The sequence below is a fragment of the Anastrepha obliqua genome, chromosome 2, assembly GCF_027943255.1.
Source record: "Anastrepha obliqua isolate idAnaObli1 chromosome 2, idAnaObli1_1.0, whole genome shotgun sequence".
In the NCBI taxonomy this organism is placed as follows: domain Eukaryota; kingdom Metazoa; phylum Arthropoda; class Insecta; order Diptera; family Tephritidae; genus Anastrepha; species Anastrepha obliqua.
The window spans coordinates 47,288,646-47,313,318 of record NC_072893.1 but is presented as its reverse complement, the minus strand read 5'-3'; the positions used below and the strand labels follow the sequence as shown (position 1 = coordinate 47,313,318).

General features: G+C 38.8%; 1 protein-coding gene across 1 annotated transcript; it reads left to right on the top strand.

The window, feature by feature from the left end:
- Positions 1 to 21,800: 21,800 nt before the first annotated feature.
- LOC129238119 (loricrin-like) lies at positions 21,801 to 22,391 on the top strand. Its single transcript, XM_054873158.1, has one exon. It carries the CDS (start codon positions 21,801 to 21,803, stop codon positions 22,389 to 22,391), a length of 591 nt encoding a protein of 196 aa, XP_054729133.1.
- The last annotated feature ends 2,282 nt before the right edge of the window (positions 22,392 to 24,673 follow it).

Genomic DNA, 24,673 nt, shown 5'->3' with positions numbered 1-24,673 from the left:
TAAATTTTTTATAGTACGCTCTTGGGCTCATTGTTCCTTCCTGGAACCATAGAAATAGTAATATTAATAATATCCGCCATTATTACTTTATATTTTATTTCATATTTCTCTCAGCTCTGTTTTAAATTGATTTCTCGACTTTATTACTCGACTGATTTACCTGAGAAGACGTTAAATACGCAGCAACCAAAAAGGCACCAGGTTACGATCTAATAACTAGTAAGGTTTTAAAAGAACTACCCATATGTGGAAACAAATTCCTCACTATTATATAATATTAAACGCGATGATCAGACAAGAGTATTTCTTAACTCAGTGGAAAGTTGCTGAAATCATCCTAATTCAAAAGCCAGGGAAGGCTCTGAGCGCGGTCTCCAATTACAGGCCAATAAGTTTATTGGCTGTTGTCTCTAAACTTCTTGAAAAGCTGCTTTTAAAAAGGATAAATACAATAATTCCGCAAAAGAGTCTCATTCCAGTCCACCAATTTGGTTTTCGTAAGTATCACTCCACCATTTATTATTATTATTAATCTATATTCCTTTAGGAGCTTCAGGATTCAACAAAAGTATTCCGAACATATTTCTAGACATAAATCTCAGTTCATTAAACGATTGCGGATAGTCCTTTGCCAAGTCATCACTGGTCTGCCTCTTCTTCTCGTTCCTTGCGGGTTCAAAGCGGCATGCGGTATTTCCTCATAAGGCTTTCGCAGAGTATGGCCTATCCATCCATATTTTCTTTTCTTTATTTCACTGTTGATGCTATTTTGGTGCTGGAGAAGTCTCTAGAGCTCCTTGTTTGTTATAACTCTTGGCCACCATATCTTAAATATATTACGCAGACACCTGTTTATAAACGCTTGCAGCTTTGCCGATGTCACAAGCCAAGTTTCCGATCCGTACAACAGCACAGACTTAAGGTACGCGTTAAAAATTTGAACTTTTGTGCAAGTTTTGATGCTGTTGGAGCCCCATATATTTCGAAAGCTAGCGAATGCGTTACGTGCCTTATTTATTCGGTTGTAAATCTCACTTTTCGCACCACCGTCTATGGAGATCGTACTTCCCAAGTAACAAAAACTGTCAACGTCTGCAATGGTTTCATCACCAATTGTAAACACTCCACCATAGAGCAAGTTATTGTAATTGGCGCAGGTGTACCACACTTGCCTTCTACCCCCGTCTTGTACACTTTGTTCACGGCGGACCTGCCACTATCAAAGAACACATATACAGACACGTAGGCAGATGATACTGTCGTCATGATCAGGAGTACCCTTGCCTCAATTGCTTTTGATTACCTACGAGAAAAGCTTAACAGTGTTAGCGACTAGATGAAAAAATGGTGCATAAAAGCTAATGAAATCCAATCGACGCAGATAACATTCACACTTCGAAACGGCTCATGTCCTGCCGTATCTCTTGACAGCGTTCCAATACCTCAAACAGTCAATGCCAGATATTTAGGTACTCTATTAGATCGGCGTCTTACTTGGCGATTGCATATACTTTTAAAGCGAAAGCAGCTTGGACTGTAACTGCGATCACTACACTGTTAACCTAAAAGTTAAGACAGTTTTCGAAGAAATAAAAAACCACTCATCCGAATAACCGAGCAAATAATCTTTCTAAGATAAACTACTCTTCAAGGTTAGAAAAATGTCAGCCAAACGATTTAATGCAAAGATTTCAAACGTAAAATACGTAAATATAAAAGTTGTAAAAATGTATAATATAAAGGGTGGTTAAATTTTAAGGGCCGATGTTGAATGTGAACACACCGAAACGTCAACGACACCATTGGACTTCTTTTTTTGGAGTTATTTGAAAGAAAAGGTGTACGTCGATAAGCCAGCAACAATTCAAGAGCTAAAGGATGAGATAATTTGGCACATTAACGGCATAGAACCTCAATTATGCCTCAGCGTCATCGAAAATTGGACCATCGGATGGAGCTGTGTCGCCGAAGCCGCGGCGGCCATTTGGCCGATATGTTGTTCCATACGTAATTGAGCTATACCAATATTATCATAATAAAGAAAAATTATAATAATTTTTTAAAAAATTGTATTTTATTCAAAATCAACACCGGCCCTTAAAACTTAACCACCTTATATATACTATATGATGTTCATTATCAAGTAACGAATTCCACTGGGAGTTCTTACCCCAAGTTGTTCTTCTTTAAATTGTAGGTAAAAATAGTACTTATTGTTATTGTTATGACAGATTGTATGAAATAAATGGAGTTTTAAAAACAAAAACAAAAATTTCATAGACGAAAACTTCAACAATTTTTTTCACGATTTTATAAAACATCAAAAAAAAGGAAGTTGATTTAATTTAATTTCCATTTCATCCATACATTCATTGTTAGGTGATTGACTGAGCTTTTCCTCCCAATTCATGGTGTTCAGCTTGATCCTGTTTTACAAGTGAAGAGGTTTTCAGTTTCCAGATGTTTTTGAAGTCTACGACCGGTAAATGGTTTTTATGAGAAGCAAGGAAAAACAAAGGCGAGATAAGCAAATATTTACTGTATATTTCTTCTGAAGATCAAAAATCATATAAAGGGTTCTTCAAAAGTGACATCTAGATGTCAGTAGTGAATAATTCCTAGACGATACTTTTTTATGTCATTTTCGACTTTTGTTACGCAGGCAGATATACAATTTTACACGGTAAAACAACGAGAAAAGTATTATGAAAATGCTCGATCTTTAAGAATAGCGCACGTTTAGAGCTGCCCAATTTGAAATCACTAATTTGACAAAAGAAGGCCAATATTATCTTTATTATTTTTAACATTTGTTTTGGCATTGCCCAAGGCGAAGCAGGTCGGGCATTGGTTAGTTAAATAATACAGGTAAAAGTGGACTAGACATATTTTATTAGAAGTTTACATTTTAAAGTTTATTTTTTATATTATATTATATAAAAAGCTTTTATTTTATAAAGCGTTACTTTGTGGCTTTGTCTTTTCTATGCTAACTAATTAATTGTGAAACAATAAGCTTCTCTATAGCGGCAAAATCGAAAGCTAAGCTTAGTCGGCAAAGCTAAGCTGAATTAATTACCACTCAACAATTTAGTAAGAGAAGCTTTTGAAGAAGCTTGCAAATGTCGCACAGGTCACATATCACAAAGGTACTGACACCTCTTCTCAGCAAGCAAATACTGCCAAACTTGACAACTTAGCTTTTAAAAGCAACTGAATTAATACGAAAGTGCAGCTGCGAAAATTGTATTTTCTGAAATTGCAAAACTCATCACTTTGCAAACAATGATTTGCCAAATATGGCATGTTTTCATATTATTTTTGTTTTCTTTTTACTCAGCAAGCATCAAATTTACAAAATATTACAAATCCAATATGAAAATAATGGCAACAAAATAACAAAGCAAACGAAAGCATTGCCGCACTGGTGAGGTGTATAATTTAATTTTTAATTCATTATAGCTGACTTTTGTTGTTGTCTCATTTCAGTCGCAGTCTTCTGTCATCTACCAAACACGCAGCCTGGTGCTTTGTCAGCTGTCAGAGGTAATAAAACCAAACCGAAGCGATCGCCTTCGCTACTTAGGCTCTCGCTGTACGTCGACGGTAATTGTCGTTCTGCGCCAGTGCAGCCGCGCCAAATACAAATTTACGATTCACTTTGTATGTATGTAGCTGACAATTGAATTTTCATTAAATTTTATACTTGAATTTATTTTTAGTTGCATTATGAAAATTGTTGTTGTTCGCTTACACTCGTATTTTCGTTTTGTTGCTGGTTGCGATGGAACTATGAAACTTCAACTTAATTAAAGCGAAAATTGCTGGCGTTCAATTTGACGACAAGCAACCGAAAGCCAGCAGCAGTAATCAGCAGTGGTGTGGCTCGTTGCATGCCCTCGCACCTACCATTCAAGGCTCGCGTGTTGCGCCTATTGCCACTGCTTACATATTTGCCTTCCTTTTTACCCTACTATGCATTTAGGCTGCTGCCTAACCTTTGGCCCCCATTCGCTCAGTGGGCGGTTGTGATAGAACCATTTTGAATTCGTAATGATAGGGAAATCAGCCAAGTATGGCAGGTTGTGGCTTGCGCAACTAAACTGCAACGTAGATCTGAAGGCTTATTGGGCACGCGCGGCTGCCGCTAGATGGCCAAGTAGTTGGCTACTGCATAATTAGACTCAAATGTAATGAATGAAATGAAATGCATTTTTGTAATAAATTTCAAAAATCGATTATTTTGAGGGGTCATTAGGTGTTGAATTGGGTATTGATTAAGTTGAGATAAAACTGCAGGAAATTGAAAAAAAATATTTACAGTTTCAAATATAATTTTTGTGTTCTTTTTTTTCGAAAGAAATGCTGGAAATGGTGTGTGTACAATAAAATTGAAGAATAATTCAGCGTCAATTTCTCAACCATGTGACTATTATCTGGCTGCCGAGAGGAGGAAAAAACGTTTGGTGAATAAAGGGGTGGGTGTGTAAACTCAAATATGTACCTATTTTTTCTTTCAACATATTCTCTTTTATTGCTACAGGATATCCGGTGGCATAGTCGGGAATTAAATTATTTAAAATAATTATTAATAATAAAAATTTATTACAATAACTATTACAAAGAAGAACTGTGCGGATTTTGTTTTGAAAAAGTTATTTCTTAACTTTTCTAACTTTTGGAATCAGGCCTCCTTCCTCCATGTCACACGCTGGAGAAGTGCTGTCGGAATGCTATTAACCTCGTGAGCGATATTTTCTTTTGGTGCTGAGCTGATCGCTGGGTTTGTTTCATAGACTTTACTTTTGAGGTACTTCAACGGAAAAAAGTTTATAAGGGTAAGCTCGGGCGATCTGGATGGCCAGGATATACCGCAAAAATGGCTAATAAGTTTATTAGGGAAGAAATCACGCCATATTGGCTTGGTCTCTTTGGTCGTGTGCAACAAGGCGCCACCTTGCTGAAACCATGTGTATGTACTGAACAAAATATATTCTCCCATAAAAATAAATAAATAATTTGCTCGTACACTTCTTTTAGTTGTTTGGCCGAGCTCCACCTCCTATTTTAGCTCCGAAAAAGCAGGTAAGCCAAGGAGATGGTTCTGAGATGATTCCACCTCATCCTCCATACAACGGAGGCAAAAAAGACTCGATGCAATGCCGAGTCTCACATCATACATACCTGGAGACCAATGTTTTGTAAGGGCACCCAAGAAATTCGAGAGCTGACATTTTGTTAACTTCAGAAAATCCCTCGAACGCCTCCACTCCACAAGTGGCCAGAAAAATTTCGCGTTCTTTCAAGATTGCAAACTTGTCCTGCACCCGCTGAGTTGACGCAAATCCCACCTCTCCATGAGCAGACCGCAGATAGTCAACGGTATCTCAATCCTTTCATTTCGCAGGGAAACTACCTTACTGGTCCCTTGCCTAGTCAGCTCATCCATCTCCCAGTTTTCTGAAATTTAGATAAGCCAGGTACCCAGATGAGCCTTATATCGAAGAGATCAGATGCGATCGAAAGTGATGTCAGATATTCCCCAACCAGTTTCAAGTATACCATCATTGAGTTCGATACCGTGATTGCCGCTTGGCTGTCGGATTAGATATTAATCTCCGTGACAATCAGCAGCTTCTTTAACTGCCGCTATCTTTGCTTGGAATATACTGCAGTGGTCCTGTAACCTGAACTTGAGTCTGGTGGGGACTCCTCGCAAAATACTCCCCCACCAACTTTTTCATCCAACTTCGAGCCATCCCAAAGAAAACCCTATAAAAGTGCTTTCTGAGAAGATTTTTCGAACATCTCAGGCAATCGCCCCATTTGAAATGGTGTTTTTTTGGGTGTTTCTTTAAAAGCGTGCAAAATAGAAACGAAAGAAGATTTGTTATTTTTTATTTTTGTTTTAGGCATTTTAGTTTTTGATCTGTTGCTAGGAATAGAAATTTTTTTGGCCATAAGAGGTTCGTTCACAAAGTTATCAGACTTCCAAAAATGGTCTACTAAAAAACGGTATGTCGCTGACGACACGGATTACGGGACTCACAGGTGTCTGAAATCAAAAGGATAAAAGAGTACTTTATCCAGTATGAATGTCGTTATCGTGGGAAATAATATTAAAAAAAAGTTCACAAAATGATAAAAAAAGGTTTTTTGACTATTTTGTTGACTTTAAAGGTCCGAAAAAAATACAGAATTTTTTTTGTTTTTTTAATAAGCGTAGTTCATATAATAACGGTATCAATTCTACGTTATCTAAATTTTATTTCATCAAAATTCGTTCAGTAGTACCGACTATATCTGTGTCCATTGCCCATGTGAAGACCATTTTTCTAAGGCTGACAACTTTCTGAACGAATCTCGTATGATCAAACCAATTTCTTTGTTTTTTAATAAAGAGTTAGAAAATAAAATACTTAAAACAAAAATAAAAAATCTTTTTTTGTTTCCGTTGTACACGCCTTCACAGAAACACCCAAAAACAGCATTTCAAATGAGGCGAGCGACTTAACTTAATTAAGCCAAAGGTAGTGTGCCTGAATGCAGTTAAGAGTATCTTCCTTAACTGAGCTAAGCTCAAAATGAAAATTACTAACCTAGTAGGAATTATTGACACCTGAAACTTCATTCCATACCGATTTTGGCTGCCGCTATGTGTTATCGGTACATATCTTTCGACAACCCGCATTCCATGGTTCCTTCGTTCCTTCCATGCTTCCTAATTCCTTTGTAGGAGCAGCGGATTACGAAGCTATGATTAAAATCGAATTTTCTATGTTCCAAACGTATTTCGTTTGAGTTTGCGTCATGGTATTCATCGGACATCTACTTATACAGCATATTAAATGCCCTTCTCAATACTTGTACAGCCTTTCTTTATGAGGCGTCAATCAGCAAGTTCGTTTCTTAAGTCTTTTATATGTAATGCGCAAGTTTGTGTTCTCAGATTCAACAAATAAAATAGATTATATTTAACCGATGAAAATATAAATAAAAAGATCGATATAATTATGTTTTTTTTTTTAAGCTCACCAATTCGCAAACCTCTATATCTTCAGGCTTACAAGTCATGTAGATTTTAACAAGCATGGATTTCGAATGCTCGAAAATAGTACAACAGCAAATCAAAGAAGGCGAGATAGTGTTCAAGAATTACATAAAATTTCTGTACATTTTTACACAATATATTTTTCAGTGCTTAAATAAACAAACTCATGTAGGTTTTTGTACTCGTAGACAATTAAGACACATTCATTTTTCATTCGTTGTGCGCATATGAAGAGGTTAAAATATTTATGGGCAGAGCTTCGCTGGTACTCACGTATTAAGTGACTAGTTAGCATTTGTATGCAGTACCCAGCAAGAGATAATTCTTCTTTAAAACATTAGTATGTATGATGAGCATGCATATGTAATCTTGTTTACTAATTGTTTACATGCAGCAATGAGTAAATATTAGAACACCAATTGCATATGAAGTAAATACGAGTGTTTAACTAGTAAAGTTTCAGGGTCAACGCAATGAGAATTGTGGTCAGTCAAGATTAATTATGTTTTTACGACTATGTAGTAACTCTCATCAGACTTTTATTAATAACGATGAGGCTTTGTAAATTATTTTTTGCAATTTTTGCAGCTATCTGAATTTTTTCTATTTTGCTTGGTAGCGACTCTTTTGAATAAGACATAAACTTAATTGAAATGATGTGGGAAAAGGTGTTGGAATTCGGAACACAGATGTAGGATCGGATAACTTGAAGCTATAAAATTAGATTTAATTCGATTGGCAATTGATAATAAAAAGTAAACAAAGATATGCTGCAGGGTAAGCATACGTACTAAAAATCGTAAAGTATATGCTTGTTGATTTTTATAAGAAATATAAAAGTAGGAATTTGTAGGAAAATTAAATTCAGGAAATTAATCTCTGAACTTAATCTAATAAGAATTATGGACTAGGCATACATTTTTCTCTCTATTAAAAGCTTATTTTTCTTGGGCCCCACACATATTTATGTCACCTCGAAATGGAATTGAGAGCTTTGCGAGAGTACAGGGTGAACGATATGAAGTGTTCCCTATTCAAAACACCATAACTTTTTTGTGTGAAATTATTTTTTATTGATTTCAAAGACAAAATTGTTCAAAAATGATTAAAATTTTAACATACTTCTGCTCAAATATGAACGAGACGTTATCAATAAAACGGTCCGCGGATGACATATGGCAAAAATAGAACACACTCGAGCTTGACTTGTTTACAGTAGCACAGAAAACAAACTATGTGACATATCACGCTGAAGTTTGCCATGTAAGCTTATAACAGTCCTACCAAAAAAACAAAAAATTTATTTTTGCCATATGTCATCCGCAGACCGTTTTATTGATAACGTCTCGTTCATATTTGAGTAGAAGGTATATTCACTTTAGCTCGATATGACCCCGCTTTTGCCTTGACTACAGCCTTCAAACGGTCAAAGAGTGAGTTGCATACTGCACGAATATGATCTTGAGGTATTTTGGCCCATTCTCGTATAATCGCTTTTTTCAGCACATCCATACTGCCATATTTTTTAGTCCTCACCTTGCTCTCCAAAATGGACCAGATGGAATAGTCCATTGGATTTGCGTCTGGCGAATTCGAAAGCCATTGTGTGGATGAAATGAAGTGTGGAACATGATTTTGTAACCATTTTTGGTTCACACGAGCTTTATGAGACGGTGCCGAGTCCTATTGGAACGTACATGTTTGCGTGTCCACGCAAGCAGCTTCTAAAATATTTTCCCGATAATAATTCGCATTCACTTTGACTCCAGGCTCGATAAAAACGATTGGAGAGCGTCCATCAGAGGTCACTGCGGCCCAAACCATTACTTGCGATGGGAAATTGCTATGAGGGGCCATACGTAGGCTCAAATTCTCGTATGAGCGTTTGGTCAAATAAACACGATCATTTTGAGTGTTTATGAACTGCACAATTGGGAAATTTTTTTCATCAGAAACCACAATGTTAGTAAATTCGCCACGTTCGTGCAAGCGCAACAACTCCTTTGCTCTTTCGCACCGAATTTTTTTGTAGCTTTGACCTTGAGCTCATTTTTCGATATGCGTCGACAGCTGTCTTGCGATATTTTCAGTTCTTCGGCCATTTTTCGTCCACTTCGACGTGGATTTCGTTCAAGTGGAGCCTTCACTTTCCGAACCATTTCTGGCATTGTTGCGGTGTTTTTTGGTCCACCTCCATAGCGTTTTGCAATGCTACCAGTATCATTGTAACGTTTTATAGTGCGATACACAAACATTTTATTCACTTTGAGGTGACTGAGCTCACGAACAATGGCTGGTTGTGATTTTCCAGCCAAATATAACGCAATCACACTATTGCGTTTGAATTCCATCACAGAAAAAAAATTCAACAAAACTGAGTTGCAAATGCTTTTGATGGCTTATAAACAATATATTGAACTGTCTTTAGAACAATTTTGCTGTTGATGTCATGAGCTGTTTTACAGATACAAGCAGTGTGAAGTTGGTAACACTTCATATCGTTCATCCTCAAGACTTTAAGTGTAATAGTAGAAATAAAGGAGTTTGATTTACTAGAAAGATAATTTTTTGCCATTGGCGTTTGCATATAGTTATGGACATGTGGTGGCGATGGCTGACGTCTAATGGTACCCCAAGATAAGAAAGTACCGGGAATGTTTAAATAAAACGAAGCAGAGTTAAATTTCATGCAAATTTATTTTAGCTCCTTCAAAATATGACCCATCTGAAGCAACACACATGTGCCAAAGTTCAACCCAGTCCTCCATGCCCCCCTGGTAGGCCGACGAAGGGATGGCCTTCTGTTCTTTCATAGCATTCCCTTTGATCTACTCTATCGACTGAAATCTTCTTCCACGAAGTGGTAACTTCAACTTGGGAAACAAAAAGTAGTCGCACGGGGCCATAATAGGTGAATACGGTGCTTGCACGATGGTATTTACTTGGTGTTTGGTCAAATAATTCAGCACAATTTGGGCTCGGCGAGATGGTGAGTTATATCATGCAAAATCAAAGAATTGTTTGCCCACATTTCCGGCCATTTGCAAAGTACAGCATCTCTCAAACGCTTCAAAACGGATAAATAGTGACAGATGTGACAGATGAGCAAAAAATATGGACCGGTTCCCACGTACGCAGTTCGTTTAAATTAAAAATCCCCGGTACTTACCCTATGATCAAATAGGGTATAAACTGGAAGCCTAATTTTGTATTCCTTTTTTACAAAATGCCATCTTCCAATGCATTCAGTCAATTTTTCAGTCGATTCACATAAACTAATAACTTCACATAACCGAATAAGAAATAATATAGAGGAATTAAATCGTGCGATCTCTATGACCCATTTCGAGAATGAAAATTATACAAATTCTATCTTCAATTCGAAAATAGTTTGAGGCGCTGTACGACATGCGATTTTATTCTGTTGGAAAAATATATATTCGGTACAAATTCCATGGCGAGCTGGTGTGATTTTTAAAGAAGTAAGTAGCAACGATTCCACCGGCCTATAAAATACAGCAAAAAGTGAGCATCGTGAATCCTCTTCACTCCAAACCCGACAATTTTTGTTTACTTATGTATCCATTGAGCTAAAAATTAACGTCATCACTAAATGGAGTACTGCAATAAAGCTGTGGACATAGCGCACGGTAACAGAATTTGCGAAATGAATTTGCATAACTTGTAAGCGTTGCTCTGACTGATCACAATTAATGATAGCATTGCTATATTCGACTGATTCACTGCTTAATCGTAATTTGTAAAATGTTGTTTTATCGTATTAAGAACAATTTTGTCAATTTGTATGCCCGTATTGGGTAGAGCGTAGCTTATTCACTCTAAATATCTGAGAGCACAACCTTTGAGCAATACAAATCAAAGACTTAAGAAACGAACTTGCGATTTTCTTCCCTTTTTACTTTTCTTGGTACATTTACATTTTCTTCTCCTCCGGATTTCGCAGTTTGACTTCAATTATATCTTTAAAATTATATATTATTATTATTTATATATATTAATATTATTTTGTTTTGTAAATTCACCAGCGTTAAATTCTGGCGACTATTTGATATAACACCAAAAATAAGCCATTGAAAATATTGTAGCAACTGTATCGTAAACTAGTTTGAGGTTACGTTGAAAACATGGCGATGAGGGCTAAATTACGCTATGCAGCGCTGATGTAGTAGATATCAACGAATTGAGTACATAGCTCCAAAACAGAAGGGTACGTGACGCTTCTTGAGTAACAATGGGCAAAGGGCCTGATGTTGCTGATTCTTCGAGCTTATTTTAATACTTGGAAGTGCTCTAAAATGACTTTACAGATATGTTCTAATCGTCCCCTTTCTGTGTTAACTTAGTATCTACAAAATCATAATTTTCAGTAAATCGATAAAAATGTTTAGAATTACTTAATTTCTATGAAAATACGAGATACGAGGTTTTTGAATTCGAACATGTAGATACGAGAAAAATCTGTATGTATTTTTTATTTTACGTAACAGGAGTGCTAAGGAGTGTTTTTCACTAAAAATCTCAATTTCGAAAAAAATTAAATTACGAGGTTAACACAGAAAGGGGACGTAATGTATTTTTTTCCCCTAGAACTTTATGTAGATTCCGAATCTGCTAGGAATGATATTGGAAAAAGGCGATTCACACAAATTAAGTAATGGATACATGCATATATATCATATAGATATTTAACCTCTAGAGATCTAGTCATTCTGTGGCACAAGTGGCTGAATGGGTGTTTATATTCAAAACCTCTACCTTCGATGAATAAATACAAGTTCGTTCAACAATAAAGCAATAAAAATGCTGGCGCAAAATGAATCATCTAATTGTTTTGAATAACTTTTGTACTGAAAATAATAATTTTGAGTGATGAAAATTTTTAATTGGACTCCAGCGCTCTGCTGTTTGTATTCTGCAGCTGTCTGGTTCAATAGGATTAAATATGATTGACGTCCGATGTCACATGCAAAAATTTTAACAACTTCTCTGATCTTGACTGATATAACTCTGCGGTCTGCAGTGGCTGTGAGAATGCCCGTGAGCATTCTCAGTTTACTCTTGGGGAGGGTTATGAGTTTTTTAAACCTCTTTTGGTTGTACCCTTCCAATAGTTTAGTGCCAGCAAACCTCACTTAGCTTTAGCTCTTCACTCCTGACTTCTCCTTGATCGTATTTTATCCCATAGCAAGAAAGGGATTCCCAATTATGCCACTCTATCCTGGGACCTAGTTTAGTCGGATGCGATTGTGCGTTCCTGGCATATTCAGTTTCTCGATACACTCGAAGATCAGTGAGGACTTAATTTCACACGATGATAGAGTCTTGAGTGCTGCCTGACTGTCGCTCAGGATGGCAATTCGCTCATTCCGGAATTTTCTGTCTAAGTTTAAGGGGTTATATACCTTGTGAGCCCGAAAAAATGGACCATTGTCATAATTTTTTTTAAATATGTTTTAGAACTTTTATTCAAATGAGGCATATATCATACTGAAGGGTAACTTTCGAAGAATACAGTTTGGTGTTTTTATTTTAAAAAATGTTATTATTTATTGTTAATCTCGCCTCTCCCCCGAAACGCAGTTTTTTAGAAGAGGCTTGTGCTGATCACGGTAGCGCATGAGCAGCTCAACTGAAATCAAAAAAAATTAAATAATTATTGTAGAAAAATAATTTGTAGGGAATCTGAACGGTTTATATACCCAACAAAATTTTTTCTCGATATGAAAATCGCTTGCATAAAAAAAAAACGATTTTTGAGGGGTTGAAAAATTAAAAAAAATTAATTCCAGCGAACTATGCAAATATTTATAAAAAGTGAACCGTTCAGATTCACGAGGTTGTAAAAGCGAATAATTAGAAAAAAAGTTTATGCAAATCGGTCAAAAAGTTTTTGATAAATAATGATCACCCGACGGTAATTTTCAAAAAACACGACTTCGAGATAATCGCGTCTAAAGTTTTGCGTGCACCTTATTTATGGATAAGGTCGCGCGCTTCCACGGTCTGTAACTTTCGTTCTAGTGCTCCGATCTTTGTGATTTTTTTAATTTATATTTTTAAAATCATGTACTTTTAGAATATACCATGAAAAAGTTTTCGATTTTTTAGTCCAACACAAGGTATATAACCCTTTAACTCTGCACATAGACAGATGACAAGTCTAAAGACGCAACAGGGTTCTTAAATCGCTTGGCGGTAGAACTTGGGGCAAAGACAAAGAAATGTTGCTAACGACATTTAAGGCAATTGGCCGGCTGGTTCTAAACTATGCTGCGCCTGTCTGGTCGCCTAGAACTAGTGACACACAGTGGATAAAGTTTCAGACTTGCCAAAACATGGCTATTCGGACAGCGACGGGTTGTCTCCCAATGTACCCACTTCAACACCTTCACAACGAAGCACAGATGCTTCCAGTAAAGGAGCACAATAAATTACTCAGCAAACAGTTTCTGCTTGGGTGCTACCACAGGTTTCACCCTTGCAGACACCTTCTTAAGCCAGAGCCGCCTCCTAGGCACGTCAGAAGATACCTCCTCAATTACGCCGACGAGATCCAGGATAAAACGAACAGGCATCTACTGGACCAGACAGGCATATACTGACTCCCGACATTCACCGGGAGACCATCATCACCTTCTTAAGCTCTCGTCCACCAAATGCCGTAATCGGAGTCCAACCACCACCTACTGCAGAAGAAGAGCTCCAACTTCCCCTTGAGACCCGAGTAACACTGGCACAACTACGTTTTGGACATTGACGCAGGTTAAACTACTACTTATCGAAAATTGACCTCGACATACCAAACATATGCCCAGCATGCGAAGGCACCCCGCACCACACTAACCACATTTCACATGGCCTATCAAACCCTCTCATTTAACACTCCTTTCCCTCTGGACCCAACCTGTCGAAACAGCAAGTTTCCTGGGCCTACCTTTAGATGAGTTAGACGAAGACGACCTGTGATATATACTACACTGACAGGGCTTGTATTGCTGCTACAACAACAACAACAACGACAAAAACAACAACAGATGACATACATCTCCGCTTGGAAGTTTCTTGGGAAACTACCCATCGGCACTGAACGCTTGGTTCTGGTGCCTTATATTCCAGAGTCTATGCCTTGTAGAGTATTCATTAGGGCGGGTCGATTTAAAAATCGCTCATTGCTCTGTGAAAATCGCATTCTAGCGATCAAAATAAGAAACTTTGCCGAAGGAACCATACCTCTAAAACGAATTCTGATGTCCCTCAATTTGGGTCGAACGAAAAATCCCACTTTGACCCATTTAGAGTGCTCCAATCGAGTCCAAATGTATGACCGACCCCCACTAACTTTGGACGGCCGATCCACCCATGCCAGTGGCACACCCCCTGGAACTCTCCTGGGGGGTTCCCCATACAATCATTTCAAAATATCACCATTTTTGGCCTTTACATGAGAAAAGAAACTAAAAAGTTCGACCCAAATTGGGGGACATCAGAATTCGTTTCAGAGGTATGGTTCCTTCGGCAAAGTTTCTTATTTTGATCCCTAGAATATGATTTTCACAGAGCAATGGGCGATTTTTTTGCCTCCCCACAAATCGACCCGGCCTAGTATTCATGCCATATGTGTACCAGTGCGGGGTACACTCCTAAAGTTTCCGTTCAAATGCAAGTTTACTACAGTTTAATTTGTCGTTCAGTTCAAGTTTGAACTTCTTTTCGAATTTTACATCATTTTTCCTAGATGCCAAGCGTTCACTATAACCGATGATGGATTGATAAACTTTTTGAACTGAATGCCCCATCCTTTCCAATATTTATTGCGTTTTAGCTTTTAGTGGTGGGCATAGAGATGAGTGACAGGATTTTCTTTGTGTTGGGGAGATAAAAAAAACCTAAACTAATCTGAAGCCACATTACTTACGTTCACTCTTTCACACAGTGTTTGGCCAACGGCAGTTAACGGAAATCTGTTAAAATAGGGGTTGAACACAGACTTTCTGGATTTTGCGCAAATTACAACTGTGGTCACGACCCCTTTTTATTTTTAAGTATTAAGAGTTATGCAAATGGATAAAGCGTGCAATTAGCAGAGTAATGATAATTAATAAAATATGCTCTTCACTTTTCATGTATTATTTCCATGTATTTGTTTGAAAGCGTGCAAATCAGTGTGTAATTAGAACTGTGTAATGCCGTACAAGTAGGTGATTAATTATCTCCTGTAAGGTGTCATTAATCGCAAATAAATGTAATTAAATGCAACTTAGCATAAATAAAAATTGCATGCATGCATACACATACATGCACACACACATACATATGTATACTAAAAAAGTTTATGTATCTTAATTTTTCATTAACAATTGCGGAGAACGTGAATGGGTGATGATTCCTTTTCTTTTTATTTTTGTGTATATTTTATATATTTTCGGTTTTTTATTTTACCATTTTTCTCATTTAATTTACTATTTCCACTGCACTTGGGTTTATTCCACATATAAAACTCACAGTTTACAGTAAAACAAATAAATTTTAGCAAACAATTACCGCAAGCAAGCAAGCAAGCTTTGGCATCAAACACAAGTATTTTTATATGTATGTATGTATATATGTATGTATGTATGTATGTGTGTATGTATCTATGTATGCATGCATGTGCGTCTATTATGTACTCGTATGACATGGACAATTAGCAGAGCTTTGCAATGTTGAAGCTTTTAAAAATTACGCGCCAATAAATTTATTTCAAAATTTCGGCTTGCACACTACAGCTGTAACTTAAACGGAAAGCAATTGTGTGAGCGGCCGGTGCACGCACCACCTTGATCAAAAAGTTCCCGGAATATATTCAAAGAATTCAAAATGCAACTTTATTTCTCGAAAGTGGTATTATTGCCCTCAAATTACTCATCATTAACTGCATGACACTTATGCATTTATGCGTTTGATCCAGCTCTCGAAACATTTCTGGAACTCTATTTTCAGTTAAGTCAACAGATCCGTTTTCGATTTTTCCATTACTTCTTTTCGGCTGTTCGCATACGCGTTCCTCGCAATGGTTTTTTGACTCAATCAAACAGAAAAAGTCGCAGTGAGCCATTCCAGATCAATTTGATGGTTGCTGGATTCGTTTGGCTCTTGCCAAAAAATGCACGGATAATGATGGCGCTATGGCCGAATGAGTTGGTGCGTGACTACCATTCGGAATTTAGAGAGAAAACGTCGGTTTGAATCTCAATGAGAGATCAAAATTAAGAAAAAGTTTTTTCTAATAGCGGTCGCCCCTTGGCAGGCAATGGCAAACCTCCGAGTGTATTTCTGCCATGAAAAAGCTCCTCATAAAAATATCTGCCGTTCGGGTTCGGCTTGAAACTGTAGGTCCCTCTATTTGTGGAACAACATCAAGACGCACACCACAAATAGGAAGAGGAGCTCGGCCAAACACCCAAAGAGGGTGTACACGCCAATTATATATATATAATTGTAGCGCTGTGCGACGGTGCGTTATCTCGGTGCAAAACTCAAGAGTTGTTTTCCCGCAAATCCTTTCGTTTTGGGCGAATTCCTTCATGTAAACGTCTCATAACGCCCAGTAATGGTCTCTACTAACTGTCTCATTTCCTGGAAGCAAAAATTCGTGGTGGACAACACCGTTGCAATCCATAGAAATCGCGAGCATCGCTTTCTTTTTTGACTCAAAACGACGTGGCTTTTGTGGTCTTTGTTCATTCGCAACACCCCACTCACTCGCCTGATATCTGGATACGTCTCGTCTCCAGTAAGGATGCTTTTGATGAATGTTGGGTCGGATTCTGGGTTCGAAATCATGTCTTTGGCAAAGAGGTAATTTTTTTGCATGAAATTCAGGGCCAACTTTGCAGCAACACGGAGGAAACGCAAATCAGTAACTACAATGTCCTGGACTACACTATGTATATGGATCTATAAGGAATGTTCAAGTCGTCCGCCAGCTTTCTGATCGTTAATTTGCAGCTATCGATAAATTTTTCTTTCACTTGATTCACATTTTCATCAGTTTTCGCAGTCGATGGCCTGCCATTACGTGCACCGTCCTTGGTGGACTCACTCTCTCTCACTCTTCTAAAGTATTCATACCACCCGTAAACGACTGTTTTCTTTAGAATATCATCACCGTTTCCCAACATTTCTAAGGTTTTTATACCATAGAATCGATTTTAACGCCAAATTCAATACAGATTCGTTGTTGCAAATTCAAATCCACTTTTAATACTGTAAAAAATGTAAATGACTTGATGGGGTAGATTTACTCAAGACGACGTAACTTTTACAAATGTCAAGCAATGGCGATAAAATGTTGGTAAAAATTTTACTCACCTACAACATGCAACCAAAGAAAAAAACAAAACAGAAATAGAGCTCAAATCGCTTGACTTAGATCATTACTTAACCTCCATCACCTGACGGTTGTTCCGGGAACTTTTTGATCAAGGTAGTATACCTTTGTGTTTCTGTAAATGGCACTATGTAACAAGAAAAGAATGCAAATTCTAGAGTTTGATATTCAATACCTTTACTTTTCCTATTGTGTGTTCGTGATAGCAAGAGCTTAGGTTTTATTTGAATTTTTACGATTTTTCGGTCTAATGTTTTTTTGTATAATATTTGATATTAGATCCAATAGAAGATACATCATCTGTGATTGTCCAGCTTGTGATATTAAATGGCAAAGAAAGTTGTTTCTTAACCGAACTGAACTGGATTATCCAACTGTGGAGTCTCTGAAGCCTCCCTTACTCATTGGAGGTTCATTATATATATTTGGTTCTTTTTAACATTTAAATATTGTTTTTATTTTGAATTCTTTATAAATTTTTTTATTATTTTGTTAAACACTTTGCTTAAAAACATTTTAACATTTTGTTTTTGTGTTGGAAGGAGGTTTAAATCAAATTGTCCGAAAGGTTATCAAAGGCGCCGCCTCACCAGTGGTATTCGGGGCATGATCCCTTTAACATTATATCAAACAAACCACCTTGACTAAATTTCACTTACATCAGAGTGAAGCTTCATTTATGTCTGCTGACATAACAGGTACCTGCATCCAGGTTTCTCTCCTGTGGACGTAGGGAAACTCTACGCTTTCCTCAGTGTTTTTGGAGTAAATGGTACATCGGAAATGTTGCGATAGTATGAAATTTGAAAATCTGTATGATACTCTTCAAATATCTGTTCGATTGTTTATTGTTTAAAGCAGTTCGTCTCCGGTGGTATGCTGCTGCTGTTGTCGTCATTGAGTTAAAGTCCGATCTCTGCCGGCGGGTGTTCTCGCGAGCAAGGCCCAATCTCCGCTAAGGCGAATGCTGTGAACGGCCATATGCTTTTCGCTCTTTATTGAATTGGGGCAGTTGGGTGGTGGTCTGTCAGCAGTAGGGATTGTCTGTTTATTGATGACACTTGAAACTGTCTAGCGACAATTAAGTATCGTCGATAGCAGCTATTGTACCTTCGATTATTTGAAGGCTCAAATTATCAACTGGCCACTGTAGTCAAATGAGTTGGTGTGTGACTAACATTCGGGAGTGTGTAGGTTCGAATCTCCGTGATGAACATCAAATAATACAAATGGTTTTTTTCTAATAGCGGTCGCCCCTCGGCAGTCAAAGGCAAACCTTCGTGTGTTTTTCTGCCATTAAAAAGCTCCTCATAAAAACCGTTTGCCGTTCGGAGTCAGCTTTAAACTATAGGCCCCTCTATTTGTGGAGCAACATCAAGACGCCAAAATTAGGAGGAGGAGCTCGGCCAAACACCTAACAGAAGTGTACGCGCCAATTATTATTTTTTTTAGTACTCAACACTTTTGGAGCAACACTGTGAATTATTACTAGAATTTTAATTTATTTAATTCCCAAGACGCTAATTCTTGGAAAAGACCCATGAAAAGGGCATCGACACACACCGTGTTTTCGGCGATTTTAAAGCACGTTCGATAGCTTGAAGAGGAGTTGTCCGCATGCCGCGATGTCTGAATTCGATATTCCCGAAAATCTAATACGGCTGTGCAAAACGACGTTGAGCAATGCCAGCAGCGCCGTAAGAATTTGAAAAAACTTCTCTGAGCCATTTGTTACCAAAGGAGGTTTCAGGAAGGGTGACTCGCTAACGTGTGACTTCTTTCATTTGATGCTAGAAAAAATTGTGGCAACCATAGAACCTAATCGCTCAGGCACAATTTTTTATAAAAGCGCACAATTGTTGACGTGCGCCGACGATATTGACATTATCGGTCTTAACAACCGTACTGTTAGTTCTGTATGTGCTGAGCTCGATAAAGAACCAAGACGAATGGGTCTGGTGATGAACGAGTACAAGACGAAGTACCTCCTGTCATCAAACAAACAGTGGGCGCACTCGCTTATCGGCAAGTTAGGGTGAAATGGTTGCAGCTGTTGATAACAGCCGAATGGTGACTGACGTGGTGTTACCCATTTTATGCTGCTGATGCAGTTCATCAGGTTTTTAATATCAAGGTCTGCGTACCAAAGATATGAGAGCCAAGATGCTTGAATCTTAGCTCCGCGTAAGTAGGGAAACTGAGGAGAAGGTGATGATATAGATTTTACTTCATCTTTCATACAGCTGACGCAAAAAGGACTCGAAGTCAAGCGGATTTTCACAGCACGCATTCTTCCCGTTGACAGCAAGAGGTTATGATTTTGAAGTAGTAAGAATCTTCGTTTATTTAGGAACTAGGACAACAACAAGTGCTACTTTGGACTGAGTAGGCAATTAAGTAGTAAATTTCTCTCTTGACAAACAAAACTAACACCCTATAAGGCTCTCATCATGCCCTATTGGAGTGTTTGAGATTTTTGGATCTTTGCCCGTTGGCGAATATCGCAAACGATGTAACAAAGAGCCGTATGCGATTTAAGACGACATAGACATAGCGCAGCGAATAAAGATCCAGCAGCTACGTTGGCTGGGTCATGTCGTCCGAATGGATACAAACGCTCCGGCTCTGAAAGTATTCGATGCGATACCAGCTGGTGGTAGTAGAGGAAGAGTAGTAAAGATCAGGTGGAGAGGGACTTGGCTTCACTTGGTGAGTCCAACTGGTGCTAGTTAGCACGAGAAAGAAACGACTGGCGCGCTTTGCTAAACTCGGCAAAAATCCCTTAAGCGGGTATGGCGCCAATCAAGAAGAAGGAGAAGAAGAAGATACATTCGCTAATGGGAATTTATAAAGTGAAAGGAGAAGAAGAGGAAATGAAATAAAAACATGTGTAATTTGACTCGAATATGAACAGGAAGCGGAAGTAACTTGAACAGCAGGTACACACTGAAGAAAAATCACAGAAATTGATATGAGAAGAACCGGAAATGGACCAAAATATATGTCATTTCACTGGAATATGGCCTTGAATTGGAAATGAATCGAATCAAAGATGGACAGCTGAGGGAAATTTTTCGGAAACGGGGATTGCAAGAACCGGCAATATGGTCAGGATGCGAAAGTGCTTAAACCAAAGTGTCTTGGCGACTTAAGCCAATTGAGTTCAGAGTAGACCAGTATAAGGGTTCGAAAAGTTTGCAATTATATGCTAGAGTGTTATCGTTTCTCGTTGTTATAATCTTGATTACTCTTCCAGGTATTGTTTCTGAGGGAGGTATATCTCAGGCAGCTATTTAATTGAAAATGCTATTTAAATCAATTTGAAAATTAAATTCGTTAGAAATTAAAATCGCTGTTTCATGGTGTAATTAATCAAAAACTTAGCTGATGTTCTAGCTAATGGGGCGGAGATGCTTGCGACGCCATGTTGAGGGTCAATTGTGAGTGCGCATGGGCAACTAAGCAGCCATTGAATGATTGTGCAGTAAAACCGAGGACAGCTGCGGTAGTGGCTGTGATGGTGGTGCCACTGCCACTGCCACTGGGAGGTGATACAGAAATGAACGGTTATGCCAATGTTGAGCGGCACATGCGGAGAAGCTGCAACAAAGCAAAGGTAAAAAAGAAAACAAATAGTTTGGCAAAATTTGTTGGAGGTGGCAATGATGAGGTTTCACCGCTCTTTGTGCAGCTGCTAAGTTTTGTGTAATACTGCTCCAGCTCTAACAAACAACAACGACAATGACTGCGGAGTTATCCATAACCGCAATAGAAGTTTTTGAAAATGAAGCGCGGTTAGTTGATTGTAAATTTGTTTGAGAATTTCTGTATGTGTGTGCGTGCTAGTACGAGAGTCTGCGTGGAGAAACGTTTATAAGTAAGTGCATACGCCTGTGCGTTTCATATTGGGCGCGGAGCGGGGTGTGCGAGTCCATGGCGGTGGTCATTAATTTGCGCGAGCAACATTGCATTCGTAGCAACTAAAGAGAATCCAGTAATCACTTTTTATTGTTGTTGCTAGCTGTAACCATATTAAGATTTGTTGTTGTTGGCGATGTTGCTTTTGGTTGGCTCAATTGTGCCATTTTGTAAGAATAGAATTTACATTTTCAAATTCAAACGCAACGAACTAAGCAACAGTGCACTAAAAGCAATAACAATAAAACAACAATAACAACAGCTGCCTTTAGTAGCAACAATAAGGAGTAATCATTTATTCGTTTCACTGCAGCGCATACATATAAATACTTGCGACCTAATGCATTGGAGGATTAGTTGAGTCAGAACTTCAAGCGACAGCGGTTGTGTCACCCAATAATTTGTCCCAAAGTAAATCTAACAGACGAAACTATTTACGAAATGCAGCGCATTTGTCTGGTGTTGCTGAGTTTGTGCGCAGCCGCGATGGCTGGCTTTCTTGGTGGCGGCGGCAGTGGTTGGAACTCCGGTGGAGGCGGTCGTGGCTGGAGCTCAGGCGGTGGCGGTGGCGGCGGTTGGAGCGGTGGTGGTGGTGGTGGCATATCCTTATGGCCCAGCAAATCTTCCTACAGCAGCGGTGGTGGTGGTGGTAGCGGCTGGCGCTCTTCAGGCGGTTGGTCTGGCGGTGGTGGTGGCAGCGGAGGAGGCTGGAAATCGAGCGGTTCTGGTGGATATGGCGGCGGTGGCTCTAGTTGGGCGCAAGCACTCAGCGGTTGGAAATCGAGTTTAGCAAGCGGCGGCGGTGGTGGTGGTGGCTGGAGATCAGGTGGTGGCGGTGGTGGCTGGAAATCTGGTGGCGGCAGCAGCGGTTGGTTAGTTGGCGGTGGTAGCGGCGGTGGTGGCAGTGGTGGTATTTGGAAGCTTAGTAGTGGCGGTGGAAGCAGTGGCGGTTATGGAGGTGGTTGGCCTTCTGGTGGCAGCAGTGGTTGGTCATCAGGTGGTGGTGGTGGTGGCAGTGGTTGGAAGTGGTAAATTAGGTAGCCGATTTGAAAGTTGTTAAAGCGAGTATCATAATAATCGAAGACGCTAAGTTGTGAAGCAGTATTTTTGAAAAGTTTTGAGTGGTGAGAGACAAGTTGAGTGAAGCTAGGGTGAGAAAAATTACGTAAATACATATAAGCATATACGATTGTCCACACATATACATACATATGCACATTTTTGTAAATAAAGTCAAACGCATTAAAAAATATCGTTACTCTAAATAACTGAGCAGCACTGCAGGTATCTACCAAATGAACATCTGGAGTTAGTGACACACGACAACAGTTAACCAATGGAATAATAACTGCATATTGGCGAAGCCTCTGAAGGTATCTCGAGAGCAGATATGCCCAGCCCTTGAGCTTGCGAGTGAAAACAGCTTTCGTGCTTTTACATAAACACACAGGAGAGAAACAGATATACATCAGAGCTCCCAAATGTGTACAAAATTTGTTTTTCTTCCCTAGCATGCAGGAAAATTCCTTTGAGTAACTCTCATGTATTTTTGAAATCCCGATAAAAATGGTCTCTACACATATACATTTACGTCGCAAAGTACAGAGGAGTACGGCGGCCCGTAACCGAATGGTTTGTGCATGACTACCATTCAGGAGTGTGTAGGTTCGAATCTCCGCACATGAAACGGCAAAATGATAGGAAAAGTTTTTTCTAAAAGCTGTCACCCCTCGGCAGCCAATGCCAAGCTTCCAACTGTAAATCTGCCATGAAAAAGCTTCACATAAAAAATCATTTGCCGTTCGGAGTCGGCTGTAGGTTCCTCCATTTATGGAAAAATATCAAGACGCACATCACTAATATAATATGAGGAGGAGCTCGTCCACACATCTAACAGAAGTGTAAGCGCCAAATATTTTTTTTTTGTTTTACAAAGGATACTAAGAGTAAGCAAAATAAGCTTTTATACCTTTCACGAAGATGAAATGGTATATTAATTTTAGTCAGATGTTTGTAAGAATAAGAAGCCGAAGAAGAAGAAGACGCATGCATATAGACCCACTGAAATATTTACCGATATGATCAGGATGTGCTGCCATAAATGTGGTTTTGCTTTTCATTGACTTTTACGTTATTCCCATCGCCGCTAAAAGTGCAATTAGGTTAAAGAGGGTTCGCCTTTGGAGGCAATCTCTCACGGGTCATGGAAGCATTTTTAGGCAGTTAACACCGTATTTCTCTGAACTTAAATCGCCGAGGTGGTGGGTTAGGCTAGATTATATGGAAATTATATAGAAATTATAGAAATTATGGGAAGACCCACTTTTACAAAAAAACACACATTTCTTCTCCTTCGATACTATTATGTCGATATAAAGGAGAAAGATAGGAAAGAAAGGAGAGGAGAGAAGGGTTATGTTTGTCAGGTATGAAGAAGACCGAGCGACAACTACTTACAGTTGTCTTAATTCACGAAATTCATTAGGTATGCAATAAGTAAATAAGTTTTATCTGAGCTGTGAGGTCTAAATCTCAGCCCAGCGAGAGGAAGGCAACTGAGGAAAAGGTGTTGAGATGATTCCACTTCATCCTCCACTCAGCTGTTGCGTAAATGACTACAAGTAATATCTAGTCTCACCCCCTTGATACCCAACAGGCAATGTCGGGAAAAGGCATGTAGAAAACTCGGGGGCTGCGGCTTTATTAGCTAAGCCGGGCTTCAAAAGCCGAATCTCTTGACTTTTGGTATTTGTTAAGCCGAAACTCACCACACGCAGGAAAGCCATGGCGATCATAATATTCCATCACGACAACGCACCACCTCACGCCTCAGCAGTTTTGGTCGCAAAATTAATGGATATAAGGTTCAAACTCGTTTCACATCTCCCCTATTCTCCAGGCATGGTTGCCTCGGATCCTTTGGACTACTATTTGTTCACCAATTTGAAAAAGTGGCCTGCGGTTGACTGATATATAAGGTTGTCAAAAAAGTCTTGCGGTATTTTTATTGAATTTTCAATTGTTCATAAAATTGGTTATAATAATGCGATTTAAGTCAAACATGCGCCGTTTTGTTCGATGACGAGTTCCCAACGAGATGCCAATTCATAATGCCCCTCTTATAGAAGCTCGCTTCCCTATTGTCAAAAAACTCGGAGAGCCAATTTTCACAGGACTCTCTTGAGGACAACTTCCTACTACCAGGCTCGTTCGCCATGGACAGAAATAGGTGGTAATCACTTGGTGCGAGATCCGGACTATACGGTGGATGCAAAAGAACCTCCCATCCGAGCTCCTGGAGCTTCTGGCGCGTC

What these genes read in the sequence shown, in the direction of transcription:
- LOC129238119 (XM_054873158.1), top strand. Translation starts at nt 21,801, where the DNA reads ATGCAGCGCATTTGTCTGGTGTTGCTGAGTTTGTGCGCAGCCGCGATG.